Genomic DNA, 20,214 nt, shown 5'->3' on the forward strand with positions numbered 1-20,214 from the left:
CCATACAATCTATGCCATCTACAAGCCATTACAGAATGTTCTTTTTATCAGTTTTAAAATGTTTAATCGAGAATACGTCAAAATATGTTTCGCAGCGTAGTCTCCAGTTTGAAACTTATGTCGTAAAGCTCGAGAAAACTGCCCTCTGACTGGCTAATGTTGATTTCTTGTCAGTCATTTAATTGGTCGGTCAAAGTTCGCGTAAGGTCGTTCTGACGTGAGCCGTAAAGGATGTCCTCAGATCTTTGTTTAGCGGTAGCGAAAACTAAGATCTGATTTTAAAAAGATTGTTTCAATTGGCAACAACTAACGTTATAAACCGTTTTCAAAACATTCCACTTATGACGATTAATCTGGCAATATTCTTTGAACTTAACTTTCTAAGTATTCTTTTAACTTTGATAATGAAAACCAAATATGATAATTGTATACAGTTGTCAAGTACTTAATATAATAACATCAAATATGTATCCATTCAAAGCACCAGGAAAACAAGAGGGTTCATCATGACCTATTCAATACATCTGAGATCATTCAAGATCTGAGGACATCCCATTATGGGTCACGTCAGACCGACCTTGCGCGAACTTTGACCGACCAATGGAATGACCAATCAGAAGACAGCTTTCTCGTGCTTTACGGCACAAATTTCAAATTGGCGACTACGCTTCGAAACATATTTTGACAAATTCTCGATTACAAATTTGAAACCTGAACACAAAAAAACCATTCTGGAACGGCTAATAGATGGTCTAGATTGTAAGGATTCAGTCGTTCGGAATACCCCATGTTAAAGTTTTCGAGATTGCATGATAAGAAATCTCATTCCGACTGTCACTTTCATAATCTGGTAAGCGACGCACTGATTGGTCGGATGAAAGGTCGTTCTGACGTGACCCCTAATGGGATGTCTTCAGATCTTTGTTTTAGCGGTAGCGAGAACTAAGGTCTGATTTTAATGAGATTGAAAAGTACTGGGTATTGCCTAAGCCCGTTAAACCGGACACTGCTCTTCAAATTAAAATCATCCTGATTAACAAATGTCCAGGTTGACGAATCATTGTCACGAAAAATGTCATTAGAACAAAACGTTTCTAACAGTACTCCTCTGGGTGGCTACTTTTCCGGACTAACGGTGTCCGGTAACGGTGTCCGGTTAAACGGGGTTTCACTATTCGTCATAGAAACGCAAGGATAAGAACAAGATGCTAGACGACAATGTTTCCTACACTCATCCCCCGTTACCTCAAACACGAGTATCTACAAATGGTGTTTATATCGAAGTTAACGGGAACCTGTATAAATATCATTTCTTTCTTTCACGAATGCCATATCCGGTTTGTTGAACTTGTTCAACAATTGAGTACAGTTGAAGCACTCTCACGACATGGGACACAGATGATCAGAATAGAGTATACTCATTTGGGAATCGAACGCAGGTGTTAAGAGTGACGAGCTAACGCTTTAACTACCAGGCTACCTCACTTTCCCATTGACTCAGAGATATCGGGACACGGCTGTAAAAAGGAAATGATTCGGACAAGCATGTTGTAAGGATCGAGTGTTTATAGCCTCTCGTCGAGTGTACTAGATATATATCCGTTGTTGGTCTGTCCGTCGCCAAATTCAATATCATTGTCCATATTCTTCAGCTCATTTCTAGCCAGATGAGCCACAATTCCCGCTCCGAATGCATCACCAAGGACGTTGATGGCGGTACGGAACCGATCCCTGAAACACGAGGATGGTTTGTCAGCATTTGCATGCAGTGTTTCTGTGTTGCTGTTATCGAAATGAGAATCACGTTAAACATCTATGGCATTATATAGTGTTATTCTTATATCATGATCTTTAAAACAAATCCCTTGTCATTTTCTTTAGAGATGTTTGAGCTAATGTGGCGAAAAAATGGCGAAAAAATAATTTTGCAGAAACTGTGCCCTTATCAACTATTGGCACCTTGGCTTAGATCATATTCAGTTATCCAGGGTATTATGTCTCCATTCTGACCCTTTAGTATTTCTTCGTTTTGAGATCGATTTGAAAATCACCATGCTTAAAGTAACCGTCCAATAAAACTACTCTCACGAGCGACATACAGTATGTGCTACGTACGAGATAGGAGCGTGGTGACGTCACTTCCGAAACTAAACTATGATGGCGAATGGGGCCAGAGTATTTATCAAAATAAAATGGAGATTAAATACCCTGGATTGGGTCAGATCCACATAAATAGTTTTGACGAGTCATCGTATTGATTTTCTGGAGTACTGTCAAGTTTTAACAGTATTCCTATTATATCACGGCGTGTCAGCTCAATGTAGGAGGATAGTCCGAAGTGATGCAGGTCTCAGACGTTTACCACTTCAGTGAAACCCACGAGCACGGGTATGGTGCTGACAAACCTAGAAACCTAGGAAACAGGGCGAACCGGGATTCGAACCCACAATCATAGGTTTCTGGCGTGCCCAAGGGACGCCCTAGACGACTAGGCCACCCGCGCCCAAGGGTACTGTTAAGTTTTACAGTAGTCGTAGTATCTTAAGATGGAAATAATAGTTACAATAGCCAATCAATAGCCAGGATGAGCGTTACGTCCTCTGTGGGGAATCCAACTGCTGTCAGCACTATCACCATGGTAACCAGACCAGCTTGGGGAACACCTGCAGCACCAATGGCGGCCGTTGTTGCCGTTATACTGTAATAAAGAAGTGATATTATACAACCATATCAGCTGCCGGCAATACACTTTGCAACAACATCCTTAAACTTACGTAGTTATGTAACAGTTACATTAGCTCAAAAGACGCTGTTTCAATATCTGTGTTCTATAAGTTTTGTCGTCACTTGGGTCTCGATGGTGATATGTTTCCTTAAGTTCTGAAGTAAGTCGCTCTCGGTGGTGAGATATGAGGACAGGTGAGGCGAAATGGGGTTTAACGTCGCGTTCAAGATTATTGCACCTATACATCGACGTGCATACACGTGCGTGTATGTGTGTGTGGCTGCTTGTGCTAGTCCGGACTCATGCCGATTTTATAGTTTTCGGCCACTGAGATACCATGCTGCAGTTAAACATGAATACCACACTCAGACAGAGTATACTGACTCCGAGGTGACCAGTCCTTGTTTTATTCTCTTAATATCGAGCGACAGGCAGGGTAACAACAAGTACCATCTTTTAACGTATTTTGGTATGACGCGGCCGGTTTTCGAACCCCTGACCTGAAAGGATGATAATCTCAATACAACCTGCTGCTCACAATTATGTTTAATTACACATTACAAAACATATTTTCAAATGGATGTTTTAAGAGTTTCAAGTGGTTCAAAGGTGTGTCATCAAACCAAGATGATAATACATGATGATGATAATGATTATGATCACACCAAATGCGGAGATCGTATCCATGCATTGAAGCAATATTCTATTAGACCACTTACCTGATGATAATGATCTGACCGATGCTGAGGTCGTATCCCTGCATCTGACCAATAAAGATGACCGCCACAGCCTCGTACAATGCGGTGCCGTCCATGTTGATAGTAGCACCTACGGGGGCTACAAACTTAGTCACACGGCGGTCCACTCCGTTGTTCTGCTCCAAGCATCGCATCGTGATTGGCAGAGTTGCAGAGCTGTGTCAAGGAAGGTTTATGTTTAGATTTGATTCAGATTCGTGTAATTAATACCATGTCATCAACAAATTGTTTATATATAAGCACAAATGGTGTATCATATCCTAGGAATTATAATTTAAACCGTTCATGAAAATACTGTCAGACATCGAAGGTCTTAATGTGTTGAATTGGTTTGAGGCGGGGGTGGGGTGGGATATTGATGTCTGTCTGTCTGTCTGTCTGTCTGTTGTAACTAAGCATGTTCGTGTATAGTTATTACGTACTTGTATTTTGGCCTATATCAGTATATGAGAAATAAATCACAAATTCATCAATGATATCAGGGGTGGTAGAGTTGTTTAAACGGTCGGCTCGTTAAGATGAATATGTAATTTTTAGTGTTTCGATCTTTGGTAAACACACTCCTACGTCGTCGGGGTACGACGAGTTACAATGAGCCAAGTCACCAAGCCTGGCCGATGGAGATCCATTTAGTTGCTTTTTACGCCAATCACTGGTTGCTTTGGAGTTATTCTAGCCCGGAACCTATGCGGGGATCAGTATGGATATTCAGTACGTTGCGATCGTCCACTTACCTGGAGGATGTGCCGAGGGCTGTGAATATCGCCTGGGCCACACCTGCAATAAACTTGAGCGGGTTCTTCCGGACAAAAATGAAGTAGATGAGCGGAAGTGTGATAAAGCCGTGAGCGAAAAGTCCGGCCATGACGGTGAGGAAATAGTACAGCAGCTGTTGGAAGGTCTGTTCTGGGTTTTCCATCTCTACAACCTTGTGGGCCACCAGGAACAACACGCCGATAGGGGAGTACCTGCAGAGACAGTCGGTATCAGTACCAGGAACAACATGACAGATAAAGTACAGATAAGGACGTGACCACCGTGACGATAACGGCTACAGATAGGGACGTGACCACCGAGACGATAACGGCTACAGATAGGGACGTGACCATCGTGACGATAACGGCAACAGATAGGGACGTGACCACCGTGACGATAACGGCAACAGATAGGGACGTGACCACCGAGACAATCACGGCTACAGATAGGAATGTGACCACCCAGACAATCACGGCTACAGATAAGGACGTGACCACCTAAACAATCACGGCTACAGATAGGGACGTGACCACCGTGACGATAACGGCTACAGATAGGGACGTGACCACCGTGACGATAACGGCTACAGATAGGGACGTGACCACGCTGACAATAACGGCTACAGATAGGGACGTGACCACCGAGACAATCACGGCTACAGATAGGAATGTGACCACCCAGACAATCACGGCTACAGATGGGGACGTGACCACCCAGACAATCACGGCTACAGATAGGGACGTGACCACCGTGACGATAACGGCTACAGATAGGGACGTGACCACCGAGACGATAACGGCTACAGATAGGGACGTGACCACCCAGACAATAACGGCTACAGATAGGGACGTGACCACCGTGACGATAACGGCTACAGATAGGGACGTGACCACGCTGACAATAACGGCTACAGATAGGGACGTGACCACCGAGACAATCACGGCTACAGATAGGAATGTGACCACCCAGACAATCACGGCTACAGATGGGGACGTGACCACCCAGACAATCACGGCTACAGATAGGGACGTGACCACCGTGACGATAACGGCTACAGATAGGGACGTGACCACCGTGACGATAACGGCTACAGATAGGGACGTGACCACCCAGACAATAACGGCTACAGATAGGGACGTGACCACCGTGACGATAACGGCTACAGATAGGGACATGACCGCCGTTACGATAACGGCTACAGATAGGGACGTGACCACCCAGACAATCACGGCTACAGATAGGGACGTGACCACCCAGACAATCACGGCTACAAATAAGGACTTGACCACCGAGACGATCACGGCTAAAGATAGGGACGTGACCACCGAGACGATCACGGCTAAAGATAGGGACGTGACCACCCAGACGATCACGGCTACAGATAGGGACGTGACCACCCAGACAATCATGGCTACAGATAAGGACATGATCATCTGGACGCTCACGGCTACAGATAAGGACGTGACCACCGAGAAGATCATGGCTTCAGATAAGAACGTGACCATCTAGACGATCACGGCTACAGATAGGGACGTGACCACCCAGACAATCACGGCTAAAGATAAGGATGTGACCACCGCGACGATCACAGCTACAGATAGGGACGTGACCACCGAGACGATCACGGCTACAGATAAGGACGTGACCTTCCAGACGATCACGGCTACAGATAGGGACGTGACCACCCAGACAATCACGGCTACAGATAAGGACGTGACGAACGCGACGATCACAGCTACAGATAAGGGCGGGACCACCGAGACGATCACGGCTACAGATAAGGACGTGACCACCCAGACGATCACGGCTACAGATAAGGATGTGACCACCGAGACGATCACGGCTACAGATAGGGACGTGACCACCCAGACAATCACGGCTACAGATAAGGACGTGACCATCTAGACGATCACGGCTACAGATAAGGACGTGAACACCGAGACGATCACGGCTACAGATAAGGACGTGACCACCCAGACGATCACGGCTACAGATAAGGACATGACCATCTAGACGATCACGGCTACAGATAAGGACTTGACCACCGAGACGATCACGGCTACAGATAAGGACGTGACCACCGAGACGATCACGGCTACAGACAAGGACATGACCACCGAGAGGATCACGGCTACAGATAAGGACGTGACCACCGAGAAGATCATGGCTTCAGATAAGGACGTGACCACCCAGACGATCACGGCTACAGATAAGAACGTGACCACCGAGACGATCACAGCTACAGATAAGGATGTGACCACCGAGACGATCACGGCTAAAGATAGGGACGTGACCACCGAGACGATCACCGCTACAGATAAGGACGTGACCACCCAGACAATCACGGCTACAGATAAGGACGTGACCACCGAGACGATCACGGCTACAGATAGGGACGTGACCACCCAGACAATCACGGCTAAAGATAAGGACGTGACCACCAAGACGATCACGGCTACAGATAGGGACGTGATCACCCAGACAATCACGTCTACAGACAAGGACGTGACCACCGAGATGATCACGGCTACAGATAAGGACGTGACCACTGAGAGGATCACTCCTTCCGATAAGGAAGTGACCACCGAGATGATCACCGCTACAGATAAGGACGTGACCACCCAGACGATCACGGCTACAGATAAGGACGTGAACACCCAGACAATCACGGCTACAGATAAGGACGTAACCATCGAGACGATAACGGCTACAGATAAGGACGAGACCACTGAGACGATCACGGCTACAGATAAGAACGTGACCACCCAGACGTTCACAGCTACAGACCAGGACGTGCCCACCGTGAGGATCACGGCTACAGATAGGGACGTGACCACCAAGACAATAACGGCTACAGATAGGGACGTGACCACCGTGACGATAACGGCTACAGATAGGGACATGACCACCGTTACGATAACGGCTACAGATAGGGACGTGACCACCCAGACAATCACGGCTACAGATAGGGACGTGACCACCCAGACAATCACGGCTACAAATAAGGACGTGACCACCGAGAAGATCACGGCTAAAGATAGGGACGTGACCACCGAGACGATCACGGCTAAAGATAGGGACGTGACCACCCAGACGATCACGGCTACAGATAGGGACGTGACCACCCAGACAATCACGGCTACAAATAAGGACGTGACCACCGAGACGATCACGGCTACAGATAAGGACGTGACCACCCAGACAATCACGGCTACAGATAAGGACATGATCATCTGGACGCTCACGGCTACAGATAAGGACGTGACCACCGAGAAGATCATGGCTTCAGATAAGGTCGTGACCATCTAGACGATCACGGCTACAGATAGGGACGTGACCACCCAGACGATCACGGCTACAGATAAGGATGTGACCACCGCGACGATCACAGCTACAGATAGGGACGTGACCACCGAGACGATCACGGCTACAGATAAGGACGTGACCTTCCAGACGATCACGGCTACAGATAGGGACGTGACCACCCAGACAATCACTGCTACAGATAAGGACGTGACCACCGCGACGATCACAGCTACAAATAAGGGCGTGACCACCGAGACGATCACGGCTACAGATAAGGACGTGACCACCGAGACGATCACAGCTACAGATAAGGATGTGACCACCGAGACGATCACGGCTAAAGATAGGGACGTGACCACCCAGACGATCACCGCTACAGATAAGGACGTGACCACCCAGACGATCACGGCTACAGATAAGGACGTGACCACCGAGACGATCACCGCTACAGATAGGGACGTGACCATCCAGACGATCACGGCTACAAATAAGGACGTGACCACCGAGACGAGCACACCTACAGATAAGGACGTGACCACCGAGAGGATCACGGCTAAATATATAGGGACGTGGCCACCAAGACGATCACGGCTACAGATAAGGACGTGACCACCAAGACGATCACGGCTACAGATAGGGACGTGACAACCGAGATGATCACGGCTACAGATAAGGACGTGACCACTGAGAGGATCACTCCTTCCGATAAGGAAGTGACCACCGAGATGATCACCGCTACAGATAAGGACGTGACCACCCAGACGATCACGGCTACAGATAGGGACGTGAACACCCAGACAATCACGGCTACAGATAAGGATGTGACCACCGAGATGATCACGGCTACAGATAAGGACGTGACCACCCAGGCGATCACGGCTACAGATAAGAACGTGACCACCAAGACGTTCACGGCTACAGATAAGGACGTAACCATCGAGACGATAACGGCTACAGATAAGGACGAGACCACTGAGACGATCACGGCTACAGATAAGAACGTGACCACCCAGACGTTCACGGCTACAGACCAGGACGTGCCCACCGTGAGGATCACGGCTACAGATAAGGACGTGACCACCGAGACGATCACAGCTACAGATAGGGATGTGACCACCCAGACGATCACGGCTACAAATAAGGACGTGACCACCGAGACGAGCACACCTACAGATAAGGATGTGACCACCGAGAGGATCACGGCTAAATATATAGGGACGTGGCCACCAAGACGATCACGGCTACAGATAAGGACGTAACCACCGAGACGATCAGGGCTACAGACATCGGCGCGACCACCGAGACGATCACGGCTACAGATAAGGACGTAACCACCGAGACGATCAGGGCTACAGACATCGGCGCGACCACCGAGACGATCACGGCTTCAGATAAGGACGTGACCACCGAGACGATCGCGGCTACAGATAAGGCCGTGACCAGCGAGACGATCACGGCATAGATAAGAACGTGACCACCCAGAGGATCATGGCTACAGATAAGGACGTGACCACCCAGACGATCACACCTACAGATAAGGATGTGACCACCCAGACGATCACGGCTACAGATAAGGACGTGACCACCGAGACGATCAGGGCTTCAGATAAGGACGTGATTACCAAGACGATCACGGCTACAGATAGGGACGTGACCACCCAGACAATCACGGCTACAGGTTAGGACGTGACCACCAAGACGATCACGGCTACAGATAAGAACGTGACCACCCAGACGTTCACGGCTACAGACAAGGACGTTACCACCGAGACGATCACGGCTACAGATAAGGACGTGACCAGTGAGAGGATCACTCCTTCAGATAAGGACGTGACCACCGAGATGATCACGGCTACAGATAAGGACGTGACCACCCAGACAATCACGGCTACAGATAAGGACATGACCACCGAGACGATCACAGCTACGTATACAGATAGGGATGTGACCACCCAGACGATCACGGCTACGGATAAGGACGTGACCACCGAGAGGATCACACCTACAAACAAGGATGTGACCACCGAGAGGATCACGGCTAAAGATAGGGACGTCACCACCGAGACGAACACGGCTACAGATACGGACGGGATTACCAAGACGATCATGGCTACAGATAAGGATGTGACCACCGAGAGGATCACGGCTACAGAAAAGAACGTGACCACCCAGACGTTCATGGCTACAGATAAGGACGTGACCACCGAGAGGATCACGGCTACAGATAAGGACGTGACCACCGAGATGATCACGGCTACAGATAAGGACGTGACCACCCAGACAATCACGGCTACAGATAAGGACATGACCACCGAGACGATCACATCTACGTATACAGATAGGGATGTGACCACCCAGACGATCACGGCTACGGATAAGGACGTGACCACCGAGACGATCACACCTACAAACAAGGATGTGACCACCGAGAGGATCACGGCTAAAGATAGGGACGTCAACACCGAGACGAACACGGCTACAGATACGGACGGGATTACCAAGACGATCAGGGCTACAGATAAGGATGTGACCACCGAGAGGATCACGGCTACAGATAAGAACGTGACCACTGAGAGGATCACTCCTTCAGATAAGGAAGTGACCACCGAGATAATCAAGGCTACAGATAAGGACGTGACCACCCAGACAATCACGGCTACAGATAAGGACGTGACCACCCAGACGTTCACGGCTACAGACAAGGACGTGACCACCGAGAGGATCACGGCTACAGATAAGGACGTGACCACCGAGATGATCACGGCTACAGATAAGGACGTGATCACCCAGACAATCACGGCTACAGATATTGACGTGACCACCGAGACGATCACAGCTACAGATAGGGATGTGACCACCGATACGATCACACCTACAGATAAGGATGTGACCACCGAGAGGATCACGGCTATAGATAGGGATGTGACGACCGATACGATCACACCTACAGATAAGGATGTGACCACCGAGAGGATCACAGCTACAGATAGGGATGTGACCACCGAGACGATCACACCGAGACGATCAGGGCTTCAGATAAGGACGTGATTACCCAGACGATCACGGCTACATATAGGCACATGACAACCAATACGATCAGGGCTACAGATAAGGACGTGACCTACTAAACGATCACGGCTAAAGATAGGGACGTGGCCACCGAGACGATCACAGCTACAGATAGGGATGTGACCACCGATACGATCACACCTACAGATAAGGATGTGACCACCGAGAGGATCACGGCTATAGATAGGGATGTGACCACCGATACGATCACACCTACAGATAAGGAAGTGACCACCGAGATGATCACAGCTACAGATAGGGATGTGACCACCGAGACGATCACACCTACAGATAAGGATGTGACCACCCAGACGATCACGGCTACAGATAAGGACGTGACCACCGAGATTATCACAGCTACAGATAGGGATGTGACCACCGAGACGATCACACCTACAGATAAGGATGTGACCACCCAGACGATCACGGCTACAGATAAGGACGTGACCACCCAGACGATCAGGGCTTCAGATAAGGACGTGATTACCCAGACGATCACGGCTACATATAGGAACATGACCACCAATACGATCAGGGCTACAGATAAGGACGTGACCTACTAAACGATCACGGCTAAAGATAGGGACGTGGCCACCAAGACGATCACGGCTACAGATAAGGACGTGACCACCCAGACGATCACGGCTACATATAAGGACGTGAACACCGAGATGATCACGGCTAAAGATAGTGACGTGACCACCGAGACGATCACTGCTACAGATAAGAACGTGACCACCCAGACGTTCACAGCTACAGACCAGGACGTGCCCACCGTGAGGATCACGGCTACAGATAAGGACGTGACCACCGAGACGATCACAGCTACAGATAGGGATGTGACCACCCAGACGATCACGGCTACAAATAAGGACGTGACCACCGAGACGAGCACATCTACAGATAAGTACGTGACCACTGAGATGTTCAGTTCTACAGACAAGGACGTGATCATCGAGATGATCACACCTACAGATAAGGATGTGACCACCGAGAGGATCACGGCTAAAGATTGGGACATGACCAACGAGACGATCACGGCTACAGATAAGGACGTGACCACCGAGACGATCACGGCTAAAGATTGGGACGTGACCACCCAGACAATCACGGCTACAGATAAGGATGTGACCACCGAGACGATCACGGCTACAGATAAGGACGTGACTGCAAGGACGATCACGGCTACAGATAAGGACGTGACCACCGAGAGGATCACGGCTAAAGATAGGGACGTGACCACCGAGACGATCACGGCTACAGATAAGCACGTGACCACCGAGACGACCACGGCAACAGATAAGCACGTGATCACTGGGACGATCACGGCTACAGCTATGATACAGATGTGACCACCGAGACGATCACGGCTACAGCTATGATGAGGACGTGACCACCCAGACGATCACGGCTACAGCTATGATACAGATGTGACCCCCGAGACGATCACGGCTACAGCTATGATACAGATGTGACCACCGAGACGATCACGGCTACAGCTATGATAAGGACGTGTTTGGGTGATGTACCATATGACAAGGGACACCAGCTTCATGGTGACCTCATTTAGGGCGTCGAAGAAATCCTTCATTGCCTTGGCCTTCTCCCCCAGCCTGCCGACGATGATGCCGAAGAAAATGGAGAAAGTGACGACACCGAGCACGTTCATGCCACTCGTCTTCCCCACCTCGGGTAAGTACTTCTTGGCTGCAGAAGAACGGGAGAATTTATACAGAGCAGCGTCATGACATCACAGGGGGGAAGAGGACAACGTGTGTCGAGGAACTTGGAGATTATTGAAGAACACACTATTAGAGGTTGGTGTGTTGTTTAACGCCGCACTCAGTAATATTCCAGCTATATGACGGCGGTCTGTAAATAATCGAGTCTGGACCAGACAATCCAGTGATTGACATCATGAGTATCAATCTACGCACTAAAATATCGAGTCCGGACCAGACAGTCAGGTGATTGACATCATGAGCATCAATCTACGCACTTGACATGCATAATCCGAGTCAGTGAGACTGACCACACGACCCCGTTAGTCGCCTCTTACCAGCATACCTAGAAATATAATTCGAGATTCGAACCCACGATCATTGGTTTCTGGCGTGCCCAAATGACGTCGTCTGGGCCACCCCATATTTTTTTATAGAAGAAGAACATGTCAATTAAAGCAGGACTGAAACGATCTTATGGAAGAAGATAACATTATATGCAGGAAGGTGTGGGGATTATGCAGAGCAATGGCAAGATACTCCAGATAAATAACATAAGCATGTTACAAAAACTGGGACTACGGGAACCCAATCTACCCAAAATCCCCACGGAAGGGACACCTACGTGCTGGTGTTGTGGTAGTGTTGGACGTCGTCATTTCCGTTGTTGTATTTGTAGACATGGTAGAGTTCATTATCGCCGTTGTCATTGTGGACATGGTTGAGTTCATTATCGCCGTTGTCATCGTCTCCTCCTCGTAGGGTATTTCCTTTTGTTCGGTCACGGGCTGCAAGAAACATTCACGCATGTCCGGGAATGAGCTGCTAGTCTAGAGTGAGTCAGTGGGATGGGGTGGTTTTGCGTCGCTTTGAGCAATACTCAAGATAGGAGTGAATGTTTTTATCAACATGTTTAACGTCATATTAAGCAATATTGGACATATATCGGCCTGTACATGATAAAGCCTGGGTCAGGCAAACCAGTGATTGAAAGCATGAGCAACAATCCTCCCACCAAACGAGGCGTACGCAATCGCCCATGTTCTAGAGTCCGCCAACCCGAGTATAGCTGCCTCTTTCGGCTGGCAGAGGAACCGGGGAGTCGCTTATGCATGAAATCCTGGAAGGGACATTGTCGCATGCATTGTCTCCCTTATAAAAACAAGCAAAAAGTATCCAAATCTACAGAAGTGGGACAAAGTGACATTTTGGCCATTTATCGCATTTCCACGTTGTCGCACTTTGAATAATCTTTTTTATTGTCTCCCTACAGGAAAATTAAATTATTTCATTATAAATGTAAAACCTTGAAACGTAAATTCTCCCTACCTAACACACGGGGACGGTTCACCACCCCTTGTATTTGCGACTTAAAAAGTAGTTTCGTGTTTGCAAAATCTTAAAAAAAGATGTTTCGTGTTTGCAAAATCTTAAATAATAAACACAAATATAACAAAGACTATTAAGGGTCACGATAATTCTGAATCATACATATAGATATGATTATATACAAAATCAACTCCAAAAATATTCTTGAATACTACGAGACCGCTGTTGGAAGCTAAAGAATACACGTTGGTCAAGTAACAAAAAATGGCGCTTTGCGAAACGAAGTCTCGATTGACGAGTTAAATGAGAAATATACAGTTCATAACGAAACATTTTCTCTAGAATAACAAACGGTATGAAGCGATATTAACTCCACAAATGATCATCTGTCATTACTTTGCCTTATCAATGTGGAACTAACGTAAAAAGGACGCCAACAGTTTGTGTACGGGCAAGACACTTACGATAAAGGGAGACAATTTGAGGGGATGTATGACAATAGTTCCGGCAAAGTGTTCTGTTCACTACAGTGAAATATCAAGTGTCATGTTCACTGCAATGAAAATATCACTTTTCTCAACTTCGGAGTAGAATAATTGGAGTATATGTGTGGAGTAAACTATAACATTTGATATTAATAACACATTTCTTTCTTGGACGACACGTTATTTCACTAACGCCGAGTTCTTTTGGCACAAAACTGTTAATCCAGTGAATGTTAATATTTGTCGACAGGTGTTATTGTTTGTATGACTTGTCTTAAATTCATCGGTATGTTTGCGTATCACCTGCGAAGCATCAATGTTACCTTCAGGAAGGCGATTTCGATTAAGTTGTCCGGGAAGCATTGTCTGAAATAAACAAAAATACAATTGAAAGATTTGAGAAACCAAAGCTAAATATGATTAAGTATATAGTGTTAGGTCAAGTACCCATTTGTTTTTCTTTACAAAAATGCAAGTGTATAAACTGCCAGTCAAAAGAAAGTAAGCACCCATGTTTGATGGTGGCTAAAAATGAAACTGGTTCGGTGGGTAAGTATATCGTATGGGTATCATAGTTGTGGTTTGGACTTAGGTTTACAGTGGTTTGGCGACTGTTTTCACCCTAGTAACATTTTGATCACGTTTGTCTTTTGGGGGCCAAATCAAATTTTCAAGTATATACTTTCTTTTGCCCGGCAGTTTACAACATCACAGCGATGATTAGAAGTTTAATATTTCATTATTTTTTACTCTGTAAATAAGCTGTAATACGACGGTTAGGGGAAACATTAAAACCTTCAAGGTATCGTCATGAAACGTTTTATACATATAGAGTAAGTTTTTGGTCATGGATTTAGAAAGTTTTTCTCCGGAGCTCGTCGGTTATTTGGGATAGCTTCAATAGTTGTGTTTTACATGGTGTGAAATCATGTAATACCGCTATGTAATTCAACTTCAATCGAGACATAACAGAAAATAAGGTTAGTCCGTAACTACGGAATATATCATGTCGAGTGAATATATGTTTGTTCTGTTTGTTATTGAACGCTAAACTGCGCAATATTCCAACTATATAATGTCAGCCTGTATATACTCGAGTCTGGACCAGACATACCAATGATTGATATTATGCGCAGCCACCCACGCCGTCAGTTTACGGTGAAACTCAACCAACCACGTGACCTGCAACAAAGAGATGCAGCCGGGGACCAATCGTAACCCGGAAGACCCACGTGGGTAGCATGTCTCTATAGGGCTGATAAAGTAAAGGTCAAGGTCACCAGGGATTTTAACTCTGTTTACGGATCAGTATCCATTTCTGCTCATCAGATTGCAAGACATTCGTAACATCCTGTCACGCTGTTCCCTCGTGTTAAAGATACAGCATACATTACCTGTTGCGGGGTTTGTTTGGTTGACCTCTAACCTCAGCCACTGTTTACAATTTTACTCATAACTTATCAGATATTAAGACATGGACACGTCTACTAGGCATTAATTTGTGTCTTACTTCCAGCAAAAGTTCCCGTCAATCATATAAGAGATCTTGCATTGTTTTGTTTGTTTTGGTCTGGAAGAGAATTGGCTATTTTGCCATTATTGTACATATCAGATCATCGATATCGCAAATTGGGATACCTACTTCTTGCCTAAATAACTTATCCATCTTATTAACTCCATCAATGTTGTAACATCAACATTTCCCAAAGAAAGGATAACTCATCTTGGTGTCGGCAATACTGAACTGAACACATGTCATGCTTAAATCTGAACCTCATGACTCTGGTGACTCAAGGACGTCTCATAAAGTGCCATTGACTTTTTCGTATGTGCCAACGGTCCATAGAGCTTAATCATTAAAAAATGATGTTATTCAACTGTTATATACGTATACACAGACATGAACTCTCGGCCCGACACGTATTCGCGTTTGTCATGTAAGGACACGCCTGTGTGTATTATGAGAAACTGTGTCATGTACACAAGCATTCACGTATGTATCAATACATGCTTTAACACTGGTAGGTAGTAATGAATAAATGTATTATGCTGCTATGAAAGGTTTATCAGTGATGCTCTTGGTAAGGGAGAGGCGAGGGGCTATTCAGGGCATTAGTGGCATTAACAACTGCGTCTCCCCGGGAGACCATCTCGCGCATATGAAATACATTTTGTGTATGATCAAATCGTTCGTATGGGTAGGTAATGGGTAAATGTCCGCTAAGACACAGCCAGAGTGTAAGGTAGTGTCTTTGATATTTGTATGTTGGTGACACACAGGTGAGTGCATGTTGCTTAGTGTGTGGTCTTCAATAAGACAGTACGTGTCCGTGTGCGTGTGCATGTGTGCGTGCGTGCGTGCGTGCGTGCGTGCGTGCGTGCGTGCGTGCGTGCGTGTGTGTGTGTGTGTGGAGACCTGTTCTTCCTAGGAATCAAGATGGTGAGACAAGCATTGGGTACTGGAGATTTGTTCTGCCCAGGAATCAAGATGGTAAGACAAGCATTGGGTACTGGAGACCTGTTCTGCCCAGGAATCAAGGTGGTTAGACAAGCATTGGGTACTAGAGACCTGTTCTGCCCAGAAATCAAGATGGTGAGACAAGCATTGGGTACTAGAGACCTGTTCTGCCCAGAAATCAAGATGGTGAGACAAGCATTGGGTACTAGAGACCTGTTCTGCCCATTAATCAAGATGGTGAGACAAGCATTGGGTACTAGAGACGTGTTCTGCCCAGAAATCAAGATGGTGAGACAAGCATTGGGTACTGGAGACCTGTTCTGCCCAGGAATCAAGATGTTAAGACAAGCATCGGGTACTGGAGACCTGTTCTGCCCAGGAATCAAGATGTTGAGACAAGCATTGGGTACTAGAGACCTGTTCTGCCCAGAAATCAAGATGGTGAGACAAGCATTGGGTACTGGAGACCTGTTCTGCCCAGGAATCAAGATGGTGAGACAAGCATTGGGTACTGGAGACCTGTTCTGCCCAGGAATCAAGATGGTGAGACAAGCATTGGGTACTGGAGACCTGTTCTGCCCAGGAATCAAGATGGTGAGACAAGCATTGGGTACTGGAGACCTGTTCTGCCCAGGAATCAAGATGGTGAGACAAGCATTGGGTACTGGAGACCTGTTCTGCCCATTAATCAAGATGGTGAGACAAGCATTGGGTACTGGAGACCTGTTCTGCCCAGGAATCAAGATGGTGAGACAAGCAATGGGTACTGGAGACCTGTTCTGCCCAGGAATCAAGACGGTGAGACAAGCATTGGGTACTGGAGACCTGTTCTTCCCGGGTATCCCCACGGGGAGTCAAGCCTAGTGTACTGGAGACCTATTATTTCGAGAGTTTTACTTAAGGTGTAAATTACTGTAAGTCAAACGTTCCTTGCCCCGTTCCACTAAGTGATCTCAGTGCTAAGACTATCGTTATCCAATGCTGATGTGAGGGAGTTACGATCGTTAAGATTGCTTTGTGGAAGGGGGCTCTTATCAATTCCGATGGCAACTCCTTCCGTCCCAGAACAGAAACCTAGTGGCGAAAGCAGTTTGTTTCATGCAAACATGTTTCTGAATACAAACATGTCAAATAAAAGGAGGAATGATTATTCTGGTCGTATCGCGTATACGTTACACCAACCCACAGAACAGTGTGTACATTACGCCAGGGCTTTTCAATCTGACACCTGTTTATATACCCGTGTTTCGCATATATCGGCATTGAAGTAAGGTGAGATCGTGACGGGGGGCGATATGACTTATAATAACTAAACTACTGTCCTAGATCGCCTCATAAGTGTGACTATGGTATGGAATCCTAGAAAGGATTTCGCGTTGTCATAATGTCGCGTTTTTACCCTTTCGTAAGAAAAATATATGATTCAAAACGCGACAACTGCACAAATGTCGCGATATTGCGCTTTGGTTACATTTGTCACTGATTACTTGGTTTTGTAACAGCGACAATGGCCCTCCTAGGATTCCATAGTTAAGAAAATACAAGCGAATGACACTAACTGCGCGGGTTAACTACCGATAAAATAATGAATAAATTATTTATTATGTTCAAGTGGTTTCCACCAAACACAACCTTAATAGAGTACTCAGTTGCTGCAGCCACGTTCAGACATGAAATTCAGACAAATTAAAGGCATTCATGAATACATACTCGTCCTTGGAAAACATTGTTACTCGTTTGTAACACAATGGTTTGTCGTGGTTACAGTGACACAATTTAATTTGTTGATTTGGTTATGCTGTTAAGTTGCTTTGGGAAAAATGATTCAAATTAACTGGTTGATTTTGAAAGAGTGACTCAGCTTAACTAGTTGTTTTAGAAAGTGTGACTCAAATTTTGATGACTCAATTGAATGAAATGTTATACACCATGGATGACATGGCCTACTTTGGTTGCTCTAGGTACACACGCACGTCTTGTTGTAAATATTATGTAACATACTTCCACCAGACGCTGTTTGTACACATGCTTTGTGCACGACTGCTTAACATTTGCATTATTACTATACAAAACCTCTACAGCTGTCTCATATAAATGTCTGGTTTATATTTTCGAATTGTCGAAGTTGGTCATGTATCACTTAGTTTGTATAAAGTTGATAGGTAACGTATTCACATTAATCTTTGTCTGTGTGCCCATCTATGCAGCAGATCTCGACACAAGTGCATTAAAGTTCATTCGGAGGCCGGCCATCAGAGCATGACGTGTGCTAAGTCATCTTCGTATCAAAAACCTCGCTCTGATTTCGAAATTATGACGAATTTCCCCTAACTGTAACGGGTTGACAATAAACCACTCCAATAGCAATCGCAGGGGTGGTGGGGTAGCTTTGAAGTTGAAGCGTTCGCTCGTCACGCCGAAGGCCCGCGTAGATTCCTTATATGGGAAGAATGTGTGAAGCCCATTTCTGGTGTCTACCGCCATGATATTGCAACGCATAAGTATCAATCACATTAAAATCATATCTTAGTTCTCGCTATAGCTAAACAAAGATCTGAGGACATCCCATTATGGGTAACTTCACAACGACCTTTCATCCAACCAATCACAATCTCATTAAAATCACATCTTAATTCTCGCTATAGCTAAACAAAGATCTGAGGACATCCCATTACGGGTAACTTCAGAACGACCTTTCATCCGACCAATCAAAGCGTCGCTTACCAGATCATGAAAGTGACAGTCGGAATGTCTTTTCTAAGCATGCAACCTCGGAAACGTTAACACGGGGTATTCCGAACGACAGTTACGGCCGTACGACTGATTCCGAAATTATCTCTCGCTTTCGTGGGATAAACATTTGAACGTTGCACAGTACACAGTACATGGGAAGTACTGTCATACAATCTCAACCATATATTAGACATTCCGGAATGTTCGTTTGTTCAGTTTTCAAAATTTTAATCGAGAACCGTGCCAACATATTTTTCAAACGTTGTCTGAAATGGAAGTCGCCAGGTTGAAACGAGTACTGTAAAGCTCGAGAAAGCTGCTTTCGAATGTTTGTCATTTCAATGGTAGGTCAAAGTTCGCGAAAGGTCGTTCTGACGTGACCCGTAATGGGATGTCCTCAGATCTTTGTTTAGCTTCAGCGAGAACTTAGATCTGATTTTAATGAGATTGCATAAGTATAGGTTAACGTCAGTAGCCGCGTTATGATCGCTTTACCACTGTCGAAACTCCTTTTCATAAGTACAGATGTACGAATATCGTAAGGTTAAGGTTGTTTTACCACGTTCATAACTCCGACACATTAGTACAGGTTTACTTCAGTAGCCGCGTTATGATCGCTTTACCACTGTCGAAACTCCTTTTCATAAGAACAGATTTACAGATCGCGTTTTATTTGCTTTATGGTCCTCACGTCTCAGCCCCGCTGTAGCCAAGACACCGCCATTGTCCATACCTCCGTCAACACAAACACAAAGAATAGTCAGACCGTCAACAGAGCAGATATATATCAAATATACAGTTTTATGATCGTCCCTGGCTCCGCGTTGTACATAGACAGAACGCGCATCCTTTGTACGCAGTATGCCGCACTACT

General features: G+C 46.1%; 1 protein-coding gene across 1 annotated transcript in view; it reads right to left on the reverse strand.

The window, feature by feature from the left end:
* Positions 1–868: 868 nt before the first annotated feature.
* Positions 869–20,214, reverse strand: part of LOC124138837 (excitatory amino acid transporter 3-like) — a 42,529-nt gene continuing 23,183 nt past the window's right edge. Inside the window, exons 3-9 of the mRNA XM_046505720.2 lie at positions 14,473–14,515; positions 12,961–13,123; positions 12,144–12,321; positions 4,218–4,451; positions 3,445–3,639; positions 2,564–2,698; positions 869–1,731 (exon numbers count right to left, since the gene is read on the reverse strand). Of these exons, the coding sequence (XP_046361676.2) occupies positions 1,566–1,731; positions 2,564–2,698; positions 3,445–3,639; positions 4,218–4,451; positions 12,144–12,321; positions 12,961–13,123; positions 14,473–14,515 (1,114 nt within the window). The 3' untranslated portion in view covers positions 869–1,565. The remainder of the gene's footprint in view (positions 1,732–2,563; positions 2,699–3,444; positions 3,640–4,217; positions 4,452–12,143; positions 12,322–12,960; positions 13,124–14,472; positions 14,516–20,214) is intronic.

The sequence above is a fragment of the Haliotis rufescens genome, unplaced genomic scaffold (assembly GCF_023055435.1).
Source record: "Haliotis rufescens isolate VD_foot unplaced genomic scaffold, xgHalRufe1.0.p SCAF_2, whole genome shotgun sequence".
In the NCBI taxonomy this organism is placed as follows: domain Eukaryota; kingdom Metazoa; phylum Mollusca; class Gastropoda; order Lepetellida; family Haliotidae; genus Haliotis; species Haliotis rufescens.